Source organism: Leucoraja erinacea, chromosome 4 (genome assembly GCF_028641065.1).
Source record: "Leucoraja erinacea ecotype New England chromosome 4, Leri_hhj_1, whole genome shotgun sequence".
Classification (NCBI taxonomy): Eukaryota; Metazoa; Chordata; class Chondrichthyes; order Rajiformes; family Rajidae; genus Leucoraja; species Leucoraja erinaceus.
Window position 1 is genome coordinate 59073663 of NC_073380.1, and position 18340 is coordinate 59092002.

The 18340-nt window shown below is 43.3% G+C and overlaps 1 protein-coding gene across 2 annotated transcripts in view; it reads left to right on the top strand.

The window, feature by feature from the left end:
- ldlrad4a (low density lipoprotein receptor class A domain containing 4a) overlaps window positions 1-18340 on the top strand; it is a 174450-nt gene that overhangs the window by 136594 nt on the left and 19516 nt on the right. For both annotated transcript variants that reach the window (XM_055634362.1, XM_055634361.1), the window contains exons 4-5: window positions 7097-7251; window positions 18211-18267. In XM_055634362.1, the coding sequence (XP_055490337.1) occupies window positions 7097-7251; window positions 18211-18267 (212 nt within the window). The remainder of the gene's footprint in view (window positions 1-7096; window positions 7252-18210; window positions 18268-18340) is intronic.

Genomic DNA, 18340 nt, shown 5'->3' on the forward strand with positions numbered 1-18340 from the left:
CCTTTTATTACTCTATCCCTAAGAAGGCGGTGCCATTTCAAAATCAGCAATATTTCACCCAATTACATTATATATATATATCTATATATATATATATATATATATTTCATTCAGACATTATCCGATCTGTGTTCAACTATTGTGAAATTTATTTATCCAACACTTTATATATTTATCTAACACTATCATCTACTAATTATTTATAGTTAGTTATATATTTGATAAAAGTAAGCAGTTAGCTGTAAGGGTTAACCAGAAACAGGCTCCTGGAATTATGCCAGGTACCTGAGTCTCCTCCCTTCTTCACAAGAACTACATAACACTTAACCTTTCAGTATTATCTACTTTAATTCTAAAATGTGTCATCTCTATATACGAGCTAGTCAGTCTTATTAGCAGATTATTACATTTTACCCATTATATAGTTCAGGTTAGTTTCCATTATATTTCTATATTAGTATTATTATTATTATTATTATTAATTCTCTATATTTTGTAAAACTGTTTTAAAATCTTAATTCGCCATTCATCCCTGTAATGTTTCCACATTCGGCTCTGCTGTTCATCTTTGGTTTAGTTTATCAGTCTTTCCTTCATTTTGAACAAAGGATGTCCTTGAGTTAAATTCCAAGGCGTCCAAAGGAGATAAAATGTCTAGACAAACGCACGTGGAAAATTTCTTCCATTTTAAACTTTTAGTGAATATTATTTCTTCCCTTGTCTTCGGGTGTTCTCTGTGAGATAATAAAAGGCAAGAAACTGTCCATATCATCCCGCTTGTGTGGTTAATCTTCTGTTTTTGCCACTGCCACAATCTCTTTGGCATATTTATCAGATGCGTCCGAGTTAGTGAAAGTTTTCTCTTTTCCCTTGAAAGTAATGCGCATTCTGGCCGGATAAAAAACGCCACATCCAACATCTTTAACTGTATAGAGAATCTGTCTTGTCTGTTCAAACTTTTTTCTCTTTTGAACGATCTCATAGGGATAATCCCGGAGGAGTTTGATAGTGTCTTTTCCAAAGGTCATTTTCCCTCCATATTTGATTTTTTTCATCAGCTCTTCAAGTGCTGAAATGTCCCGAAGTTTGACTATGATCTGTCGTGGGTGGGCTGGATCTGCTTGAGATCTTGGCTTAAAACTAGGTATTCGATGTGCCACTTCGATTTCCGGTTCCACAGGTAGATTGAGTACATGTTTGATTAGGTTGGTAGTGAACTCACGAGCATTGTTCCCCTCTGCCCCTTCTGTTAGTCCCAATATTCGTAGATTTTGGCATCGTAAGTGAGCTTCATGATCAAGGCATTTATCTGAGACTTTCGCCAGTTGACTCTTGAGGCTGTCTAGTTCTAGCTTCATTCCCTGCATATCTTCAGCCATTTGTTCAACCACTGTTTCCATGTCTTTTATTTCAGTTCCATGTGAAGAAACAATTACATTCACAGCCTCAAACTTCTTCTCAGTTTCTTCTTCGCCTTTCTTAATTCTCCCCATTAGGTTTTCATGCACATCCTCAATTCCTTTTTGTATAATGCCAATGCAGTCAATAATTTTTTGATTACCAGCATTAATGTTTGCCATATTTTCCATTGATTTAACGTTCATATTTTCCATCATTTTTGAGTTTCCAGCCTCAATATCCTTTCTCAAATCTCTTACCGAGCTCTTTATCTCCTCCATTTCATTTTTCTCCTTAGTAGTCATCTCAGTCTTAGATCTTGTAGCCATTCCATAATCCACCTCAGAGGTCTGTTCTTCAGTTTTCTGTGTTTTCAGCAGTTTTGAGATGTTTCTCTGAGGGCTCTGAGCTGGAGACGATTTTTTCATTTAAAGTGCTTTTTCTTCCGTTTTAAATTGCGGCGCTTACTGATGACGTCATCGGCACGACGTCCCGGGGCTCCGGTGAGTTTTTGAATTGGTCCCGACTTCCAGACCAGATTTTAACGCGAAAAATCACGTTTCTACAGCAGCGGAGCTAAAAGTTGCGACTGCTAGTCCAGCATGGCGCAACCGGAAGTCGTAAGATTTTATTTAAGGCCATTTTTATATATTTGGTATCACCATGTGGAAATTACAGCTGTGTTTATACGTAGTCCCCCCATTTCAGGCACATGGCTTCACAGGCATTTGCTGTTGCTCGGGTGTGTGTAATTGCCTCCTTAATGCAGGTATAAGAGAACTCTCAGCACCTAGTCTTTCCTCCAGTCTTTCCATCACCTTTGGAAACTTTTATTGCTGTTTATCAACATGAGGACCAAAGTTGTGCCAATGAAAGTCAAAGAAGCCATTATGAGAATGACAAACAAGAATAAAACTGTTAGAGACATCAGGCAAACCTTAGGCTAGTATGGGTATTGTGAGCTGAAGGCACTGGTTTCCAGAGGGCTAGTGTGGACATTGTGGGCCAAATGGATTCTTGGGGTGACAGCTCAGTCACGCAAGCCTGGTGTGCTGGCAGCTCACCCACGGCTGGTGGGCGAGCAGTTGACTCGCAGCTATTCCTTGAAATTCCATTTCAAGCAGGGTGCAAGGCCACCAAATTCAAATGCAGTTTCCTACCATTTCAAGCAGGGTGCAAGGCCACCGAATTCAAGTGCAGTTTCATACCACTCCAAGCAGGGTGCAAGGCCACCAAATTCAAGTGCAGTTTTATACCACTCCAAGCAGGGTGCAAGGCCACCAAATTCAAGTGCAGTTTTATACCACTCCAAGCAGGGTGCAGGACCACCAAACTCAACTGCAGTTTCCTACCACGTCAAGCAGGGTGCAGGGCCACCAAACTCAAGTGCGGTTTCATGAAACATCAAGCAGGATGCAAGACCTCCAAATGCTAGTGCTGTTAATGCCTCAAGTGCTGGCAGCTCACTCACTCTCGGCTGGTGGGCTGGTAGTTAACTCATGGCTATTCCTTGAAATGCTTTCAAGCAGGGTGCAAGGCCACCAAATTCAAATGCAGCCTCATACCATTTCAAGCAGGGTGCAAGGCCACCAAATTCAAATGCCGTTTCATAAAAATTTCAAGCAGGGTGAAACCACCATAAAACCACACAAAACCCCACACTCACCGTTCAGTAGACATTCAGTGTGTTCAGTTGATTCACAGCTCAGACAGAGTCGTGACATCTCCCTCCCCCATCTTGCAAAGACTGAGCCACACCCACACTTCTGGGTTTTATAATCCCTCCCCCTCCCACTGGAAGGGGTGTGGCCTTCATGGCATGATTGACAGGCAAGAGATTCTCAACATTTTTCACTGATAACACTTTTATTTTGCATTGATGGGAAGAATTATCTGCACCTGATGAGCTGACGGGGGCTGAGTAAGATGACCAAAATTCACAGCCGTAAGTGGTAGCGTTTTTTCTAAGATCAATATACAGTGCAAACAGGAAGTTGTCAAGTTACTACCACCAACAACCATTTGCAGTGCAGCATTTCAAAGCAGTTACCACCACCAACAACCATTTGCAGTGCAGCATTTCAAAGCAGTTACCACCACCAACAACCATTTTGCATTGCAGCATTTCAAAGCAACCACATTAAGGGCATTCACAGTTGAGTGTACATGTGTTCAGTGTTATTCACAGCTAAGAGAGACGTGACCCTCTCGCTTCCTGCATCTTGTAGAGACTGAGTGAGGTATCAGACTTCCGGGTTTTATAGTCCCTTCCCACCCACCAGCAGGGCAGCAGAGAGAATGTCAACATGTTTTAAACATTCATAACCCTTTTATTTTTAATTGATGGGAAAAATCCTCTTGTCTTGCGCAGCGGAGGGGACTGAGTAAGATGGCCAAAAATCACAGCCGTAAGTGGCAGCGTTTTTTCAAAAATCATGTAACAGAAAAACAGGAAGTGGTCAAGATATTACTTTTAGTAATATAGATAAACAAAAATCCCCAAACACCTGTCCAACAGATGAGAAACACAATTGAGGAGTCTGGTGTGGATTTGTCAATGACCATGTCCGTAGAAGACTTCATGAACAGAAATACAGAGGCTTCACTGCAAGATGCAAACCATTGGTTAGTTACAAAAATAGGATGGGCAGGTTACAGTTTGCCAGGAAGTGCTTAAAAGAGCAACCACAGTTCTGGAAAAAAGTCTTGTGGACAGATGAGACGAAGATTAACTTATATCAGAGTGATGGCAAGAGGAAAGTATGGAGGTGAGAAAGATCAAAGGTTATTTTATTGGTCACATACACCTAGGTGTAGTGAAATGTTTCTTGCCATGCAGCACATAAAGAAAGAATACAGACATAACAGTAATAAAGAAATTTAAACATAAAAACATCCCCCCACAATGGTTCCCATTATGAGGGAAGGCACAATATCCAGTCCCCATCCCCAGTTCACCCATAGTCGGGCCTATTGAGGCCTCCACAGTTGCCTCCACGGAGGCCCGATGTTCCAGGCCGTTCTCGCCGGGTGATGGTGCTCCGGCGTCGGGAGAATCCTCACAGCGGCATGGGACACCTGGAACAGCCGCTTCAGTACTGGAGGCCGCGGCTTCCGAAGCCAACAAGGCCGCGCCGGATGGAGCTCCACAACTGGTGATCTCGCTGAGAGATCCCAGGCTCTCAATGAAAAGTCAGCTGGCCGCTCCTCAGACCCGCAGCTCCACGATGTTTTTATCGGCGGTCTCAGCTCACAGGAGTTCCAGCGCAGCGACCCGGGCAGGGCATTGCCCGCTCCACGATAGCGCTCCAGCGCTGTGCTGAAGCCGAGGTTCTAGGCGGTCCCCGACAGGAAACGCCGCTCCAGGCCCGCTGGTAGGCCACGAGGACGGGTCGACGGTGCAGCCCGGAGAAAAGCTGCCTCTCCGACCGGGTAGGGACCCTAGAAAAGCAGTTCCCCCTCCCCCCACATAAAAAAGGCTAGAACTCCAGAACAAAAAACTCAACTAACTAAAAATTTTAAAAAAGAGAGAAAAAACGGACAGCTGCAGGCTGGGCAGCCATACCATACGGGACGGCGCCCCCTAGATCCAAAGCATTCCACCTCATCTGTGAAACACGGTGGTGGAGGTGTTATGTCCTGGGCATGTATGGCTGCTGAAGGTACTGGCTCACTTATATTCATTGATGATACAACTGCTGATGGTAGTAGCATAATTAATTCTGAAGTGTATAGACACATCCTATCTGCTCAAGTTCAAACAAATGCCTCAAAACTCATTGGCTGGCGGTTCATTCTGCAGCAAGACAACGATCCTAAACATACTGCTAAAGCAACAAAGGAGTTTATAAAAGCTAAAAAATGGTCAATTCTTCAGTGGCTAAGTCAATCACCTTATTTGAACCCAATTGAACATGCCTTTTATTTGCTGAAGAGAAAAATGAAGGGGACTAGCCCCCAAAACCCGCATAAGCTAAAGATGGCTGCAATACCGGCCTGGCAGAGCATCACCAGAGAAGACACGCAGCAACTGGTGATGTCCATGAATTGCAGACTTCAAGCTGTCGTTGCATGCAAAGGATATGCAACATAGAAACATAGAAAATAGGTGCAGGAGTAGGCCATTCAGCCCTTCGAGCCTGCACCGCCATTCAACATGATCATGGCTGATCATCCAACTCAGTATCCTGTACCTGCCTTCTCTCCATACCCCCTGATACCTTTTGCCACAAGGGCCACATCTTGCAACAAATCCAAGCACATCCAAGCAACAAAATACTAAACATGACTACTCTCATTTACACGACTTTGCTGTGTCCCAAACATTATGGCTCCCTGAAATGGGGGGTCTGCTGTGGTTTCTACATGGTGAAACTAAAATGTATAAAAATGGCCTATATTAAAATTTGACAATGTGCACTTTAACCACGTGATTATTTCCATTACAAATCTCAAATTGCGTGCAGAGGCAAAAAAATAAATGATGGGTCTTTATCCCAATGTCATGGAGGGATCTGTGTGTTTGTGTATATAGTTCAATTCCAAATAAAGGAATCCTACTGCATTATAAATTAACAAAAATATATGTGAAGATAATATCTATTACAAGATGATATTTTAAAAGCCAGATTAGTAAGGCAAGAAGCACAAATCCTCTCTTGATCTGCTGGGTGTTGTCCCATCGATTTGTTAGACATAGCACACTCACACTGTTTGTTCCAGTTTCCCTTGCGGTAAACTGGCTGAAGGATTCAAATTGAAGTGTCTAGTTCTCTTCCTGTTTATTTAACTTCAGTAAACAATTGGCAAGAAAGCTTTTGTCAAACAAAAGTAGCAAGGCTAAGAATGGTTATGTTTCCACGTGCAACATCCTGCTACAGCATATGTTTTCTACCAGTGATTTCATTTGATTCATGGTTATCATGCTGCTGTCTTTAAGTCTAGCACCTGGGTACTTGTGATATCTGCAGTGCAACAACACTGTTCCGTTTCTCTCTGTCTACCATTGAAGTCACTTCACCTCAAGAAACATGGTCAAGTGCAGCTGGCTCTACATTGTAAAATCGATGTTTTATCATGCAGAATGATGAAATGAATGTCACCACTGTCAAGGTTGTGCAATCAAATGGCTGGATTTGGGGAAAAGGTAAAAGGAACAACAAAGACTTGCATTGATTTACATGCATCTTTCAAAATCGCAAAATACCCCAAAGTGTTTTACAGCTAATGAAATACTTGACAATTTAGCCAACCAAGTTGTGAACTGCATGCTGCAACAAACAGCAATGTGATAATGATCAAATAACTGTGATCTTTATTCATTATTGACCAGAACTCTGAGAGAAATCATCGGGTCTTAAAAATAGGGACTTTTTGCATCCTCCTGAAACAGAAAATTGGACGATGGTTTGATATTTCAACAGAAATGTTGAAAGAGATGTTTTTCTTTAGAGAAGAGGTGCAACAAAAAAAAAGTTTATATGACTGTTCTGTTTTGCATTAGAGTCATTTCTTAAAATGTGTTACTATTTAACTGCTTCAAAACTCGCCGGACTCAAGATTTTTAAAAATAGGTCCTCAAACCATTGTCACAGCAAAGGAAATGTTGAGGGTAGTCGCTAATTAGATTCATCGCATCAATGTTGTATAATGGTACTGAACATTTTAAACAAGTTACATTGTTCTTTTGTCATTTCAGCTGAACAAGAATTTGTCAAGATAATCATCATAGTTGCAGTAATGACTGTGATGGTGGTTGTAATCATATGCCTGCTGAACCACTACAAGCTTTTAACACGGTCTTTCATAAATCGACAGAGTCAAGCTAGACGCCAAGAGGAAACACTGCATCCTGTAAGTTTAATTTAGTACCCTTCTTATGAAAATGGAAACTATTTTTGCAAAATAAAATACAGAAATAGTTTAAAGCACCAATCAAAAAAAACCTTCAAATATTTTGATCTTTGTTTTTATTAACTACTTTATTCACTGATGTTGAATTGGTTTATTAAGTTAATGAATGCCCACAAGCTTGGCTTAATTCTCAGGAAGCTTAAGTGTGCCAGGTATATGGATTTTTTTAAATGTTTCATTTTTGCAAAATATTCATCCATTTTGCTTAGTTGGAAGTGGTAGCGTTTAATAGCCTGATTGGTGTTGGGTGAAAAAGTTGCTCCTGAACCTGGACATTAGTTTTCAAGCTCCTACACCTTCAATGAGAGTGTAGGCAGTGTGGTGTTGGGTCTCTGATGATGCTGGCTGCCTTTTTGAGACAGCAACTTAGCTCAGTACCCATGATGGACATTGTGTTAAATCTGTAACTTTTATAAGTGAAATGTAGAAACTCCTGGAGACAGGAACTTCATAATTGCATATCCAAATCTATAAAGCTGCTGGACCATCTTCAGGTTCCTCTTGGTAACATACATCACAAAAATCATAGGATGCACTAGGTTAGGAAATTGTTTGATTTGAGTCATTTGAATTAACTTTTAACTGAATTGACTAGGTGTAATTTAAAATTCTTTGAATATGTGGTACAGGCTTAGGCAGGTGATGAAAAATCAGTTGCACAAGGAATTAATCATATGGCGCTGATTAAGAAATATAGTCAACTCGTGATTATCCACAGGCTGATTTATCGATTTTAGGGTTAACCATTTGAAGAAGAAAGCAGCTCACACTTCCAGGTATTTGGCTGGCAAAAACCTGCAGTTCATTGATTACTTCCTCAGGTTGCACCTGACTAACTGGGCATTTTCAGGTGGTTGGAGTTGTCAGGAATACAATTGAGTTTGAGTTTACTGTCACGTGTATTGAGGTACAGTGAAAAGCTTTTGTTGCTTGCTAACCAGTCAGCAGAAAGACGATACATGATTACAACCAAGCCATTCACAGTGTAGGTACACTATAAACAGGAATAAGATGTGAATAACGTTTTTCTGCAAATATCCACAAAACTTAAAATAGAGAAAAAAATGTTGTGGTCACTTACTTAACCTTGCTAAAGCAAATCCAGCAGTTTCATTCTGGAGGTAGATATAGATAGATAGGTTGCTCGTACTCAGTGCATACATACAATTCAGCACAAAAAAACAAGAAACAGAAAAAAAACAAAAAAACAGAAGGGAGATGGGGGGGGGGGATAGGTGCACAAATTCTCCAATGAGGTGTAGATAGATAGTAGTTCAGCTACTCTAGTTGTTGGGGTTGGGGTAGCCGTTTGTACCATGGCTCTATACTTGCTCTCAGTCTCAAATTTCACATGGAATAAGATGTTCTTGATCCTTCGGGATGTGTTAATATCTTCAGAATATCCACAAAACTTAGATTGAATAGAGTCAAAAAAGATGTTGCTGAGGATCAGGAAGTGTTGGTCACTGTACTTACCCTTGATGTCAGCAGCGATATGGACGGCAGCATCAGATGTGCAATCGTTGATGTGGTGTGTGTGTGCCTCCTGTGTGTTTTGTGTGTGTGTGTGTGTGTGTGTGTGTGTGTGTGTGTGTGTGTGTGTGTGTGTGTGTGTGTGTGTGTGTGTGTGTGTGTGTGTGTGTGTGTGTGTGTGTGTGTGTGTGTGTGTGTCTAGGGTGAATTTCTAAACTGTTGTCACGTTCTAAAAAAGAAGTTAGATTGGATTCTGTAAAGCAAAAAAATCATTAATTAGCATTTACAATATATATATATATATACCAGACTAAGGGGGACCCGTTGGGTTCCATGTTTACATGGGAAGGGGCTGATCCCCCAACGTAATTTTCCACCTCCCCACCAATTCCAATATTGGTGGCCAGTGGGAGGGGGAATTTCTGAAGCGCTAGTATGGGTGTTGTGGGCTGAAGGGACTCATTTCCAGAGGGCTAGTATGGACATTGTGGGCTGAATGGATTCTTCAGCTGGCAGCTCAGTCACTCAAGCCTGGTGTGCTGGCAGCTCACTCACTCTCGGCTGGTGGGCTGGCAGTTAACTCATGGCTATTCCTTGAAATACTATTTCAAGCTGGGTGCAAGGCCACCAAATTACCATTTCAGCAGGGTGCAACTCATACCATTTCAAGCAGGATGCCAGGCCATCAAATTCAAATGCAGTATCATACCATTTTAAGCAGGGTGCAAGGCCACCAAATCCAAATGCACTCATACCATTTCAAGCAGGCTGCAAGGCCACCAAATTCATATGCAATCTCATACCATTTCAAGCAGGGTGAAACCACCATAAAAACACATTAAACACCACAAAACCATATAAAAACCACACTCACAGATCAGACATTCAATGTGTTCAATTGATTCACAGATCAGACAGCGAGTCGTGACCTGTCGCTCCCGCATCTTGCAGAGATTAAGCCACGCCCACACTTCCGGGTTTTATAGTCCATCCCACCGGAAGAGGCGTGGCCTTCATGGCTTGATTGACAGGAGAGAGAATCTCAACATTTTTTAAACATTAATAAGTCTTTTATTTTTCATCGATGGGAAAAATCCTCTTGTCCTGCGCGGTGGAGAGGGACTCTGAGTAAGATGCCCAAAAATCGCAGCCGTAAGTGGTAGCGTTTTTTTCTAAAATCAATATGCAGTGCAAACAGGAAGTGATCAAGATGAGACTAAATGCACAGATATTTATTTATTTATTTATTTTGGTTTTTGGAATGAATTCTATTCAACATATTTTTTTGGAATGAATTCTATTCAATGTGCTATTAGAAACTGGCAGATAAGACAAAGATAGGATTGAAAAGGTTTGGAGGGGTATGGGTCAGGCACAGGCAAGTAGGACGAGCACGGTTAGGCAACATGGCATGGATGTGGCGGGATGAAGGGAATATTTCGGTGCTGCTTAGCTCTATGGTTCTATTAACATCAATGAAATTTTAAAAAACGTTGTTATGCAATTAACGAAGTATCTGTTGTGTCCCAAATAACTGACCATACACAACTCCACTCATCTGTGCAGTTCTCAAACCTCATGCCCCAACATGCACCTTTACTCACTACAATGATATTGCATCCTACTACAAGAACATTGGCTCGCTTTTTTGAATAAAAGGTACTCAACAATTTAAAAGAGAAAGTGGAAAATATTTAACTGAGATTAAAAGTGAAGAGTATAAAATATAAAGCCGTATTTTGTAGCCACACCAGGAAACAATTTTGTGAAGTCGTTTTAATAATGATATTGCTAACCACATACTGATTAAGAAGTATGTATTGGCATGATACAACATAATTTATTTTAATATGTTTATTTTAAAAATGTATGTGCATAGAGATTCTTTCAATCCTCTTGTAATTTCATTCCCAGTGGTCTCAGATGGCGCCAATCATCCCTAATTACATTACATTTTAGGTATCTCTTCTAACTGGGATGAGTTATGGCAGAGTAGTTCAAGGTTGCTTCCTCTATCTTTTTTATTTTTCCAACAGTTTCTCAGTATATGTGTCTTTTATTATCCTACAGATCTCACACTATTACTTTAAGTTGCAATACTTATTGCAGCTATTTACTGTGTCAGACCTGCCTTTCATCCCAGGTTTCAACTTGGAAATTGTACTACAGGTGCACAACCTTTTATCCGAAAGCCTTGGGACCAGACACTTTTTGTAATTCGGAATTTTTCGGCTTTCGGATTGGAAGATTTTTAGCGTAGATTTTAACGGCTGGCTCAGTGGTAGAGTGCTCGGCTCATATCCGCAAGGTCGCGAGTTTGCGCCTCGATCCCGGCAGTTACTCGATCGCGAGTTTGAGTCTTCAATGTAGTTTTTTCTTGCAGAATAGGAGACAATAGGGAGGGTTAGGGATCATTCTCTGCAGATGATCTTAGTGCGGGAGACAAGTGTAGGAGAGGTGTACTGACTGTGTGGGCAGAACTTTGGAAGTGATTGCCCACCATTCTCAAACGCCGCTGTGTCTCCCTGTCCCTCCAACTCCAGAGGAATCCGCTCCCTGATGGGCCGCAACGGCGACAAGTGGCAGTTCGCCCACAGCCCGAGCTGCGCCACCCCAAGAACAAGACGTACCTTGCACACCATCAGCTTCTGCCCCTATGGGGAGCGTGTTCCTCTGGAGTTGGAGCGGGGCTGGGCTGGAGTTGCTGATCTGGGATCTCCGTGCTTGCAGTGGGCCTGGGGGTCGGTGTCCCGATGAGGGGGCGCAGCTCGGGCTGTGGGCGAACTGCCACTTGTGGCCGTAGCGGCCCATCAGGGAGCGGCTTCTGGTGGTCCTGACATCTCTCAGCTCCTGTCCAGGGGGGTGGCCGGAGACGTCAGGACCAACAGGAACCCGCTCCCCGATGGGCCGCTACAGCGAAAAGTGGCAGTTCGCCCACAGCCCGAGCTGCGCCCCCTCAACCGCAACCCGGTTCCTCTGGAGTTGGAGCGGGGCTGGGCTAGAGTTGCTGCTGGCTGTGAGTCTCTGGGATCTCCGTGCTTGCAGTCGGTGTCCCGTTGGTCCTGACGTCTCCGGCCACCCCCCTGGACAGGAGCTGACAGGACGTCTCCGGTCACCCCCCTGTACAGGACGTCTCAGCTCCTGTACAAGGGGGTGGCCGGAGACATCACAGCCCGAGCTGCGCCCCCTCATCCGCAACCCCAAGAACAAGACGCACCTTGCACACCATCAGCTTATGTCCCTACGGGGAGCGTGTTCCTCTGGAGTTGGAATGGGACTGGGCTGCTGCTGGCTGTGGGTCTCTGGGATATCCGTGCTTGCAGTGGGCCTGGGGGTCGGTGTCCAGTTGTTCCTGACGTCTCCGGTGACTGGCACTGACCTGCTGGCATCGCCGACCTGAAGACAGTGCAAAGCCCCCGCGCCGGTGCAATGGGCGGGGAGCTGGAGAGGGGAGGGAAGGGGTCACACACATGGCCGGGAAGCAGAGGGGTGTAGGTGGGGTGAAACTGAAGGGAGCGACAATCTGCTGCTGCCTGCCCGCTGAGTTAAAATGTTCCCACGCAAGACTCACGATACACTGTATACACTGTATATCGTGAGTCTACCGTGGGAACTTTTTAACTCAGCGGGCAGGCAGCAGCAGATTGTCAATTATTAACCCTCCCGCGCAATATACCCACACCTTCTCTTTTATGAATGGGGATTTAGTTCCCCTTTCTTCGAGGACCGACCGAGGTTCCGCTGTCACCTCTGCGGGCCGCCCTCGGTGAATGTCTTCAAGGACCTTTCTTCAAGGACCGAAAAAATGTCCGCTATTCGGAGCTTTTCGTTATTTGGATGTTCGGATAAAAGGTTGTGCACCTGTACTTCTTTTGCTCTAGCCCCTTTCAAATTTACCGTATTTCCCGGTAATGAAAACGCACCTGCGTCGAAGACACACTCCCATTTTGAATTGCTAACTTCTAAAAAAAAGGCTGGCGGGACAGGATCAAGGGTTTGGTTTAGTCCAGGGGTCGGCAACCTTTATTGCATATTTGTGAGCGGATGGCAGGCCACATCTATCGCCATAGTTAATAAATGGAGGTAATAATACATACTAACTAAATTAGTAATTAATAATAATATATACTAATAATACATAAGTTAGTAATAATACATACTACTAATAATAGTTTTCACTTGTTTTTCAATTAGTTTTCTGCAGTTTCCAGATCGGCTGCGTGCCCCGGGACTGGCTTCAGTTCCCAGATGCCTCACTACCCCGCGACTAGCTGTAGTTCCCATGTCGCCTGTGAGCCTTGGGACTAGCTGTAGCGCTCAGTTAGCCTGCGAGCCCCAGGACTGGCTGTAGTTCCCATGTCGCCTGCGAGCCCCGGGACTAACTGCAGTTCCCAGGTCGCCTGCGGGACTAGCTGTAGCGCCCAGGTCGACTGTGAGACCCGGGACTAACTGCAGTTCCCAGGTCGCCTGCGAGCCCCGGGTCTGGCTGCGGTTCCGCCAAATTGAGAAAAAGCTGCTGGCGGTTGTTTTCGCATGCAAGAAATTTAACAACTTTATCTTCGGACAAACGGTCACGATTGAAACTGACCACCAACCTCTGATCAGCATCTTTTACAAACCGATTCATGCCTCTACAGGGCGCCTACAGCGGATGCTGCGGCAGCTTCAAAAATATGACATTGTTCTGATCTACAAACGTGGTATGGATATGCACCTGGTTGACACTCTCGTGCATGCACCCCGGAAAACCTGCGAGGGTCTGCCCTCGCCAGATGATGACTTTGTCGTAATGACTGTGACTTTTATTCCCTCGTCCAGCATGGAGGACTTGGTTGCCCACACTGCTGCTGACAGTACTTTACGGTCACTTGCCTCCGTCATTAAGCGTGGTAAGCCTGACAAAACTACAATGTTCCGCTGCCAATTCGGCCTTTCTTTGCCTTCTGTGATGAGCTTGTGCTGCAGGACGGCATTATTGTAAAAGGACACAAGGCTGTGGTCCCTGCTTTGCTGCACAGCACGTATTTAAACGCTGCCCACGCAGGGCACCCAGGCGCTGAATCTACCGTCCTACGTCCTACGGGCGAGAAACATGTTTTACTGGCCTGGCATGGCCGAATACATCACCGAGAATGTGGCGTCCTGTGCAGTGTGCAACAGCTTGGCACCTCATCAACAAAAGCAACCACTTCTTTCACATCCAGCTCCTGTACTCCCGTGGTCTACATTGGCAACTGACATATTCGAGTGGCATGGCAAACAGTAGTTGGTACTTGTCGATTCGTATTCAGGATGGTTTGACATTGATTTTCAAGAGTGCCAAACAGCTCATGGAACGTTTGTACAGAGCTAATTCAGACGTGTTCCTGGATCTACTCAACTTACGCAACATCTCCCATGACCCCATTTTGGGTTCACCTGCTCAACGTTTATTGTCGAGGCAGACCCGAGCCACGGTGCCTGTGGCGGATCACGTATTGATCCCACAGGTGGTTCCACCATCGGAAGTCCAGTCCAGGTTACAACAAACGCGTGACATTCAAAAACAGTGGTATGACAAAACAAGTAGGCTACTGCCACCATTAACCAAGGGGCAGGTGGTTCGTTTGCGGACTGACCAAGGCCATGACCGTATTGGTGTAATTTCTGGAACTGCTTCTGAGCCATGTTCATATCTGGTCAGTGCCGATGGCAGCACCTACAGGCGTAACAGACAACATATCCTGCCTGTGAATGAGCCACTCCACCTACGTATTATCCAGACAGTACACGTGTACTTCCGTCCGTGTCCAGCAGCATTAATCCGCCTCCACCAGCACAACAACCCACTTCTGCAACGGCTTATTTGCGAGTGGGTGGCGATGCCCCCTCTGCCTGCGCCATAGTCCCGTTTCATCATCGGGAATGCTGGTTCAGTCTCCGTCACCTGTGAAGCCACCGGCTCTTTCCCCGGTGGGGAAAATGGAGATGGTTTATATCGCACACGTGCTGGTCGTGTTTGCAAGCCCACCGTGAAGTACCCGGGCTATGTTTGACTTTCTTCCAGCTTATTATCAATTGCTGTGCATGCCTTATTTAGTCAATGGTTTTGTACTGACATTGAATTCTTTAAGAGGGCGGATGTAGGTCAGTGACTGATGTTATGCGTCACACTTTGTAGCTACACCCACTAGTTTAACAGAAAGCCTCCCTGCCCTTACTCTCTCACTTTTAGAGTAATGTGCTATGATGAAGTTACCTATGCTGTAACGTTAATATAGTCTTTGGATCTTAATCATGGTGTATGACTTAAGTTATTCCAACAGCAGAAGCTCAACATTATGCAAAGATACATGTGGTTTAGAAATCAAGGGACTCATGCAGAGCAAAAGTACCAATTTAGGTTAGATGATCTGAAAGCCTTTTCTTTGCAGCCTGCTCAAAGTAAAGCTGGGTTTCCCACTGAAGATCTGAACTAAATGTCACACATACCTTCTTGAAAATCTGAATATAAAACCCCCATGAATTCTTTAATGTACACAAGATTGCAGATGCTGGAATCTGAAGTAAAAAAGGAGGTGAAAACTAAGTGGATCAGGTAGAATCTGTGGAAGGGAAACGATAATTGACGTTTCAGGTCATAGACCTGTCATCTAGACTGGAATTAATTCTTATTCTTTAAAAGTCGCACAAGTACTTAAACATTTTTAGATTGTTTAGATCAATGGATTTTAGACATGAATTGATGATGATTAAAATTTATAGAGGCTGACGAGTTAACTTTAGAAAAGGCCGATTCGAGATCTGATAGAAGTAAACCAAGTGCAAGGGATGTCACACTTTTACAATAAATGTGTTTTTAAGTCTTAAATAGTAGAAATATTTTACTAACCAACAAATCCCATGAGGAAAAGGAGAGTTATTTGGATAATTGCTATTGTTGGTGCTTATAATTTTGTTTCCATGCCTTAACCTGACTGTTTTGACTAAACAGTACTGCAGGAGTGTGATTTTGCATATGCTTTTAATTTTGTGTTAATTACAAATCCGTTGGTCTATAATCTATTGTAGAGAAGTTCCTAAAATGTGTAATTAAGGACCAGAGTGACTGAGCACTTGGGGAAATTTAACTACAGTTTTGGATGCAGGAATGTTTGGACTCGCAAAAAGCATTTGATAAGGATACATAAACGGTGCTATTAGTTAATATTTGAAGTCATTGGAATGCAAGGTAATTATTCTACTTGGTTATGGGATTGGTTTGACCATAAATGTTTGAGAGAAGGTACCATGAATAAGTTCTTGGATCTTATGACCAGATTTTTAAAATAGACACGGATATTCTTTTCAGTTTGTTTGTTAATGAGATGAAGGTATGGCTGACAAGGCCAGTAGCTATTGCTCATCCGTAATTGGTGGCAGTTATCCACCTACTTAAACCGCTGTAATCTATGTTGCAAAGGTACTAAGTGATGTTAGGTTGAGAGTTCCAGGAGTTTTGCCCAGCAAAGATGAAGGAATAGCAATATATTTCTGTCAGAAGATCTGGAATATAAATGGGAAATAGTGGTGATTACTGTCTTTGTCCTTTTGGATGGTGGAGTTAATGAGCAGGAACGTTGCTGCAATGCATCTTGAGGAATGGTAAATATTACAGCTATCAAAAAGCAAAAAAGTGATTAAAAAAAAATAAAAAATCAGCAGATCACACATCATCTGTGGAGGTAAAGTCCAGAGTTAATGTTTTCAGTTGGTGAACCTTGATCAGGTGACAAAAACAGTTAGACAGCTATATAGGGCCAATTTTGGAGAGCCATAGTGCTTGAGGGTGCAGACGAAAGCCCATTTGAGTGGGTTGCTCTGTCCCTGGATAGTGTGACACTGACTGTAGCGCCCAGGTCGGCTTACCTGCCCCACACTCCAAAGACGTGCAGGTTTGTAGGTTAAGTGCTTTGGTAAATTTTAAATTGCCCCTATAGTGTGTCGGATGGTGATCGTGTACGGGGTGATTGCTGGTCAGCGCGGACATGGTGGGTCAAAGGACTTGTAGTTCCCAGGTCGGCCCGCCTGCCCCGGGACTGGCTGTAGCTCCCAGGTCAGCTCGCTTGCCCCAGGTCTGGCAGTAGAGTCCAGGTTGGCTCACTTGCCCCGGGACTGGCTGTAGTTCCCAGGTCGCGAAAACTAATTGTAAAAAAATATGCCTGCGGGCCGGATGATTTTGTGTTATGGGCCGTAGGTTGCCGACCCCTATCCTAGATGTTAGGCCTCACTATATATGTTTTAAAAGCGATTTCCGCCCAACTGCTAATGTAACAGGTTGATAGTATGATTGTAGATAGTGAAGAGGTAACTCACTTATGCATTGCCCTGCTCCGATCCTGCTCTTGTTTTTGTTTGTGGTGGATCTAATTAAAATTCTGGGTTCTTGCCTGTGGTGATTTAGCAACATTAACGCCATTGTGCTTCAGGAGAAGTAGATACAATCTCTTGTTGGACACATGACACGATAATAATCATTCCTTCCCTTATCAACTCAGACCGGGATTTTGATGGTGTAGACCAAAGCTGAAGCAGGGATTCACCTGCACCTGTTCCAGTCTGGATAATGCTATCACAATGTGGTCTCCTCTACATTGGAAAAACACAACACAGATGGACGTGGGCTTTGCAGAGCTTTTCTTTCAGTTTGCAGGGTCCTGGTATCTGTCCATTCCACCAACCTGTTTATATCCTGCTGCAGTATTACATCCTATATTATTATATTATTTATATCATCATATCTATAATATATTATCTCCTCATCCAAATCATTAATACATCTTGTAAATAGCTGGGGCCGTGTGAAGGAGGCCACGTATTGGTAGGGATGGAAGAGTGGTGGGAATGCTGGTGGGAGGAGGGGAGAAAATGCATCCAATGATAGAAAGAGTTGAAAGTTACATTGGTTCCATGTCTCGCTCTCTCCAACCAGAAATTTGCAAAACAAAACGTGATTTATATCCGTAGCCCTTTCAACATTATAATAGTAGCTATGCCTAAAAATAAATCAGGTTTGAAGAGCTTGGAACATAGTGCAGTCATGCATGGCATTAAATTAATCAAAGGTAGACAGCCAGATTGACAATTGTGCTGGGATACTGATTCACTGAACTTGCGCCTAATTAGCTTTACAAGAGAAACTTGTGTAAAAGGCACCATGCCATGCATAGAGTATGCATTTCATTTGTCATATTAATCTGTTTATTAATTATCTCTGTGCCTGATATTGAGTCAGTGTTTGATGTTGTAGTTTGAATGCATTGTTTGCAAACTAAATACAGTATTGATGTTTGGACTTCCACTGCATAACCTAGGAAACTTAAACTGTAAAGGGAGACAATAAATTTAAATTTGTATGTTTTTTTTGTGAAATGTTATTCATTTATAAACTACTTATCTTTTCAATAGGAAGGGTGTCTATGTCCATCAGATAGCAGCACAGTATCACGCCACGGTGCTTCAGAGGTATGGACCAACTGAATGTTCTATAATATGAATGTGAGATAAATATTTTGAATGAAATGTATAAATCACAGGT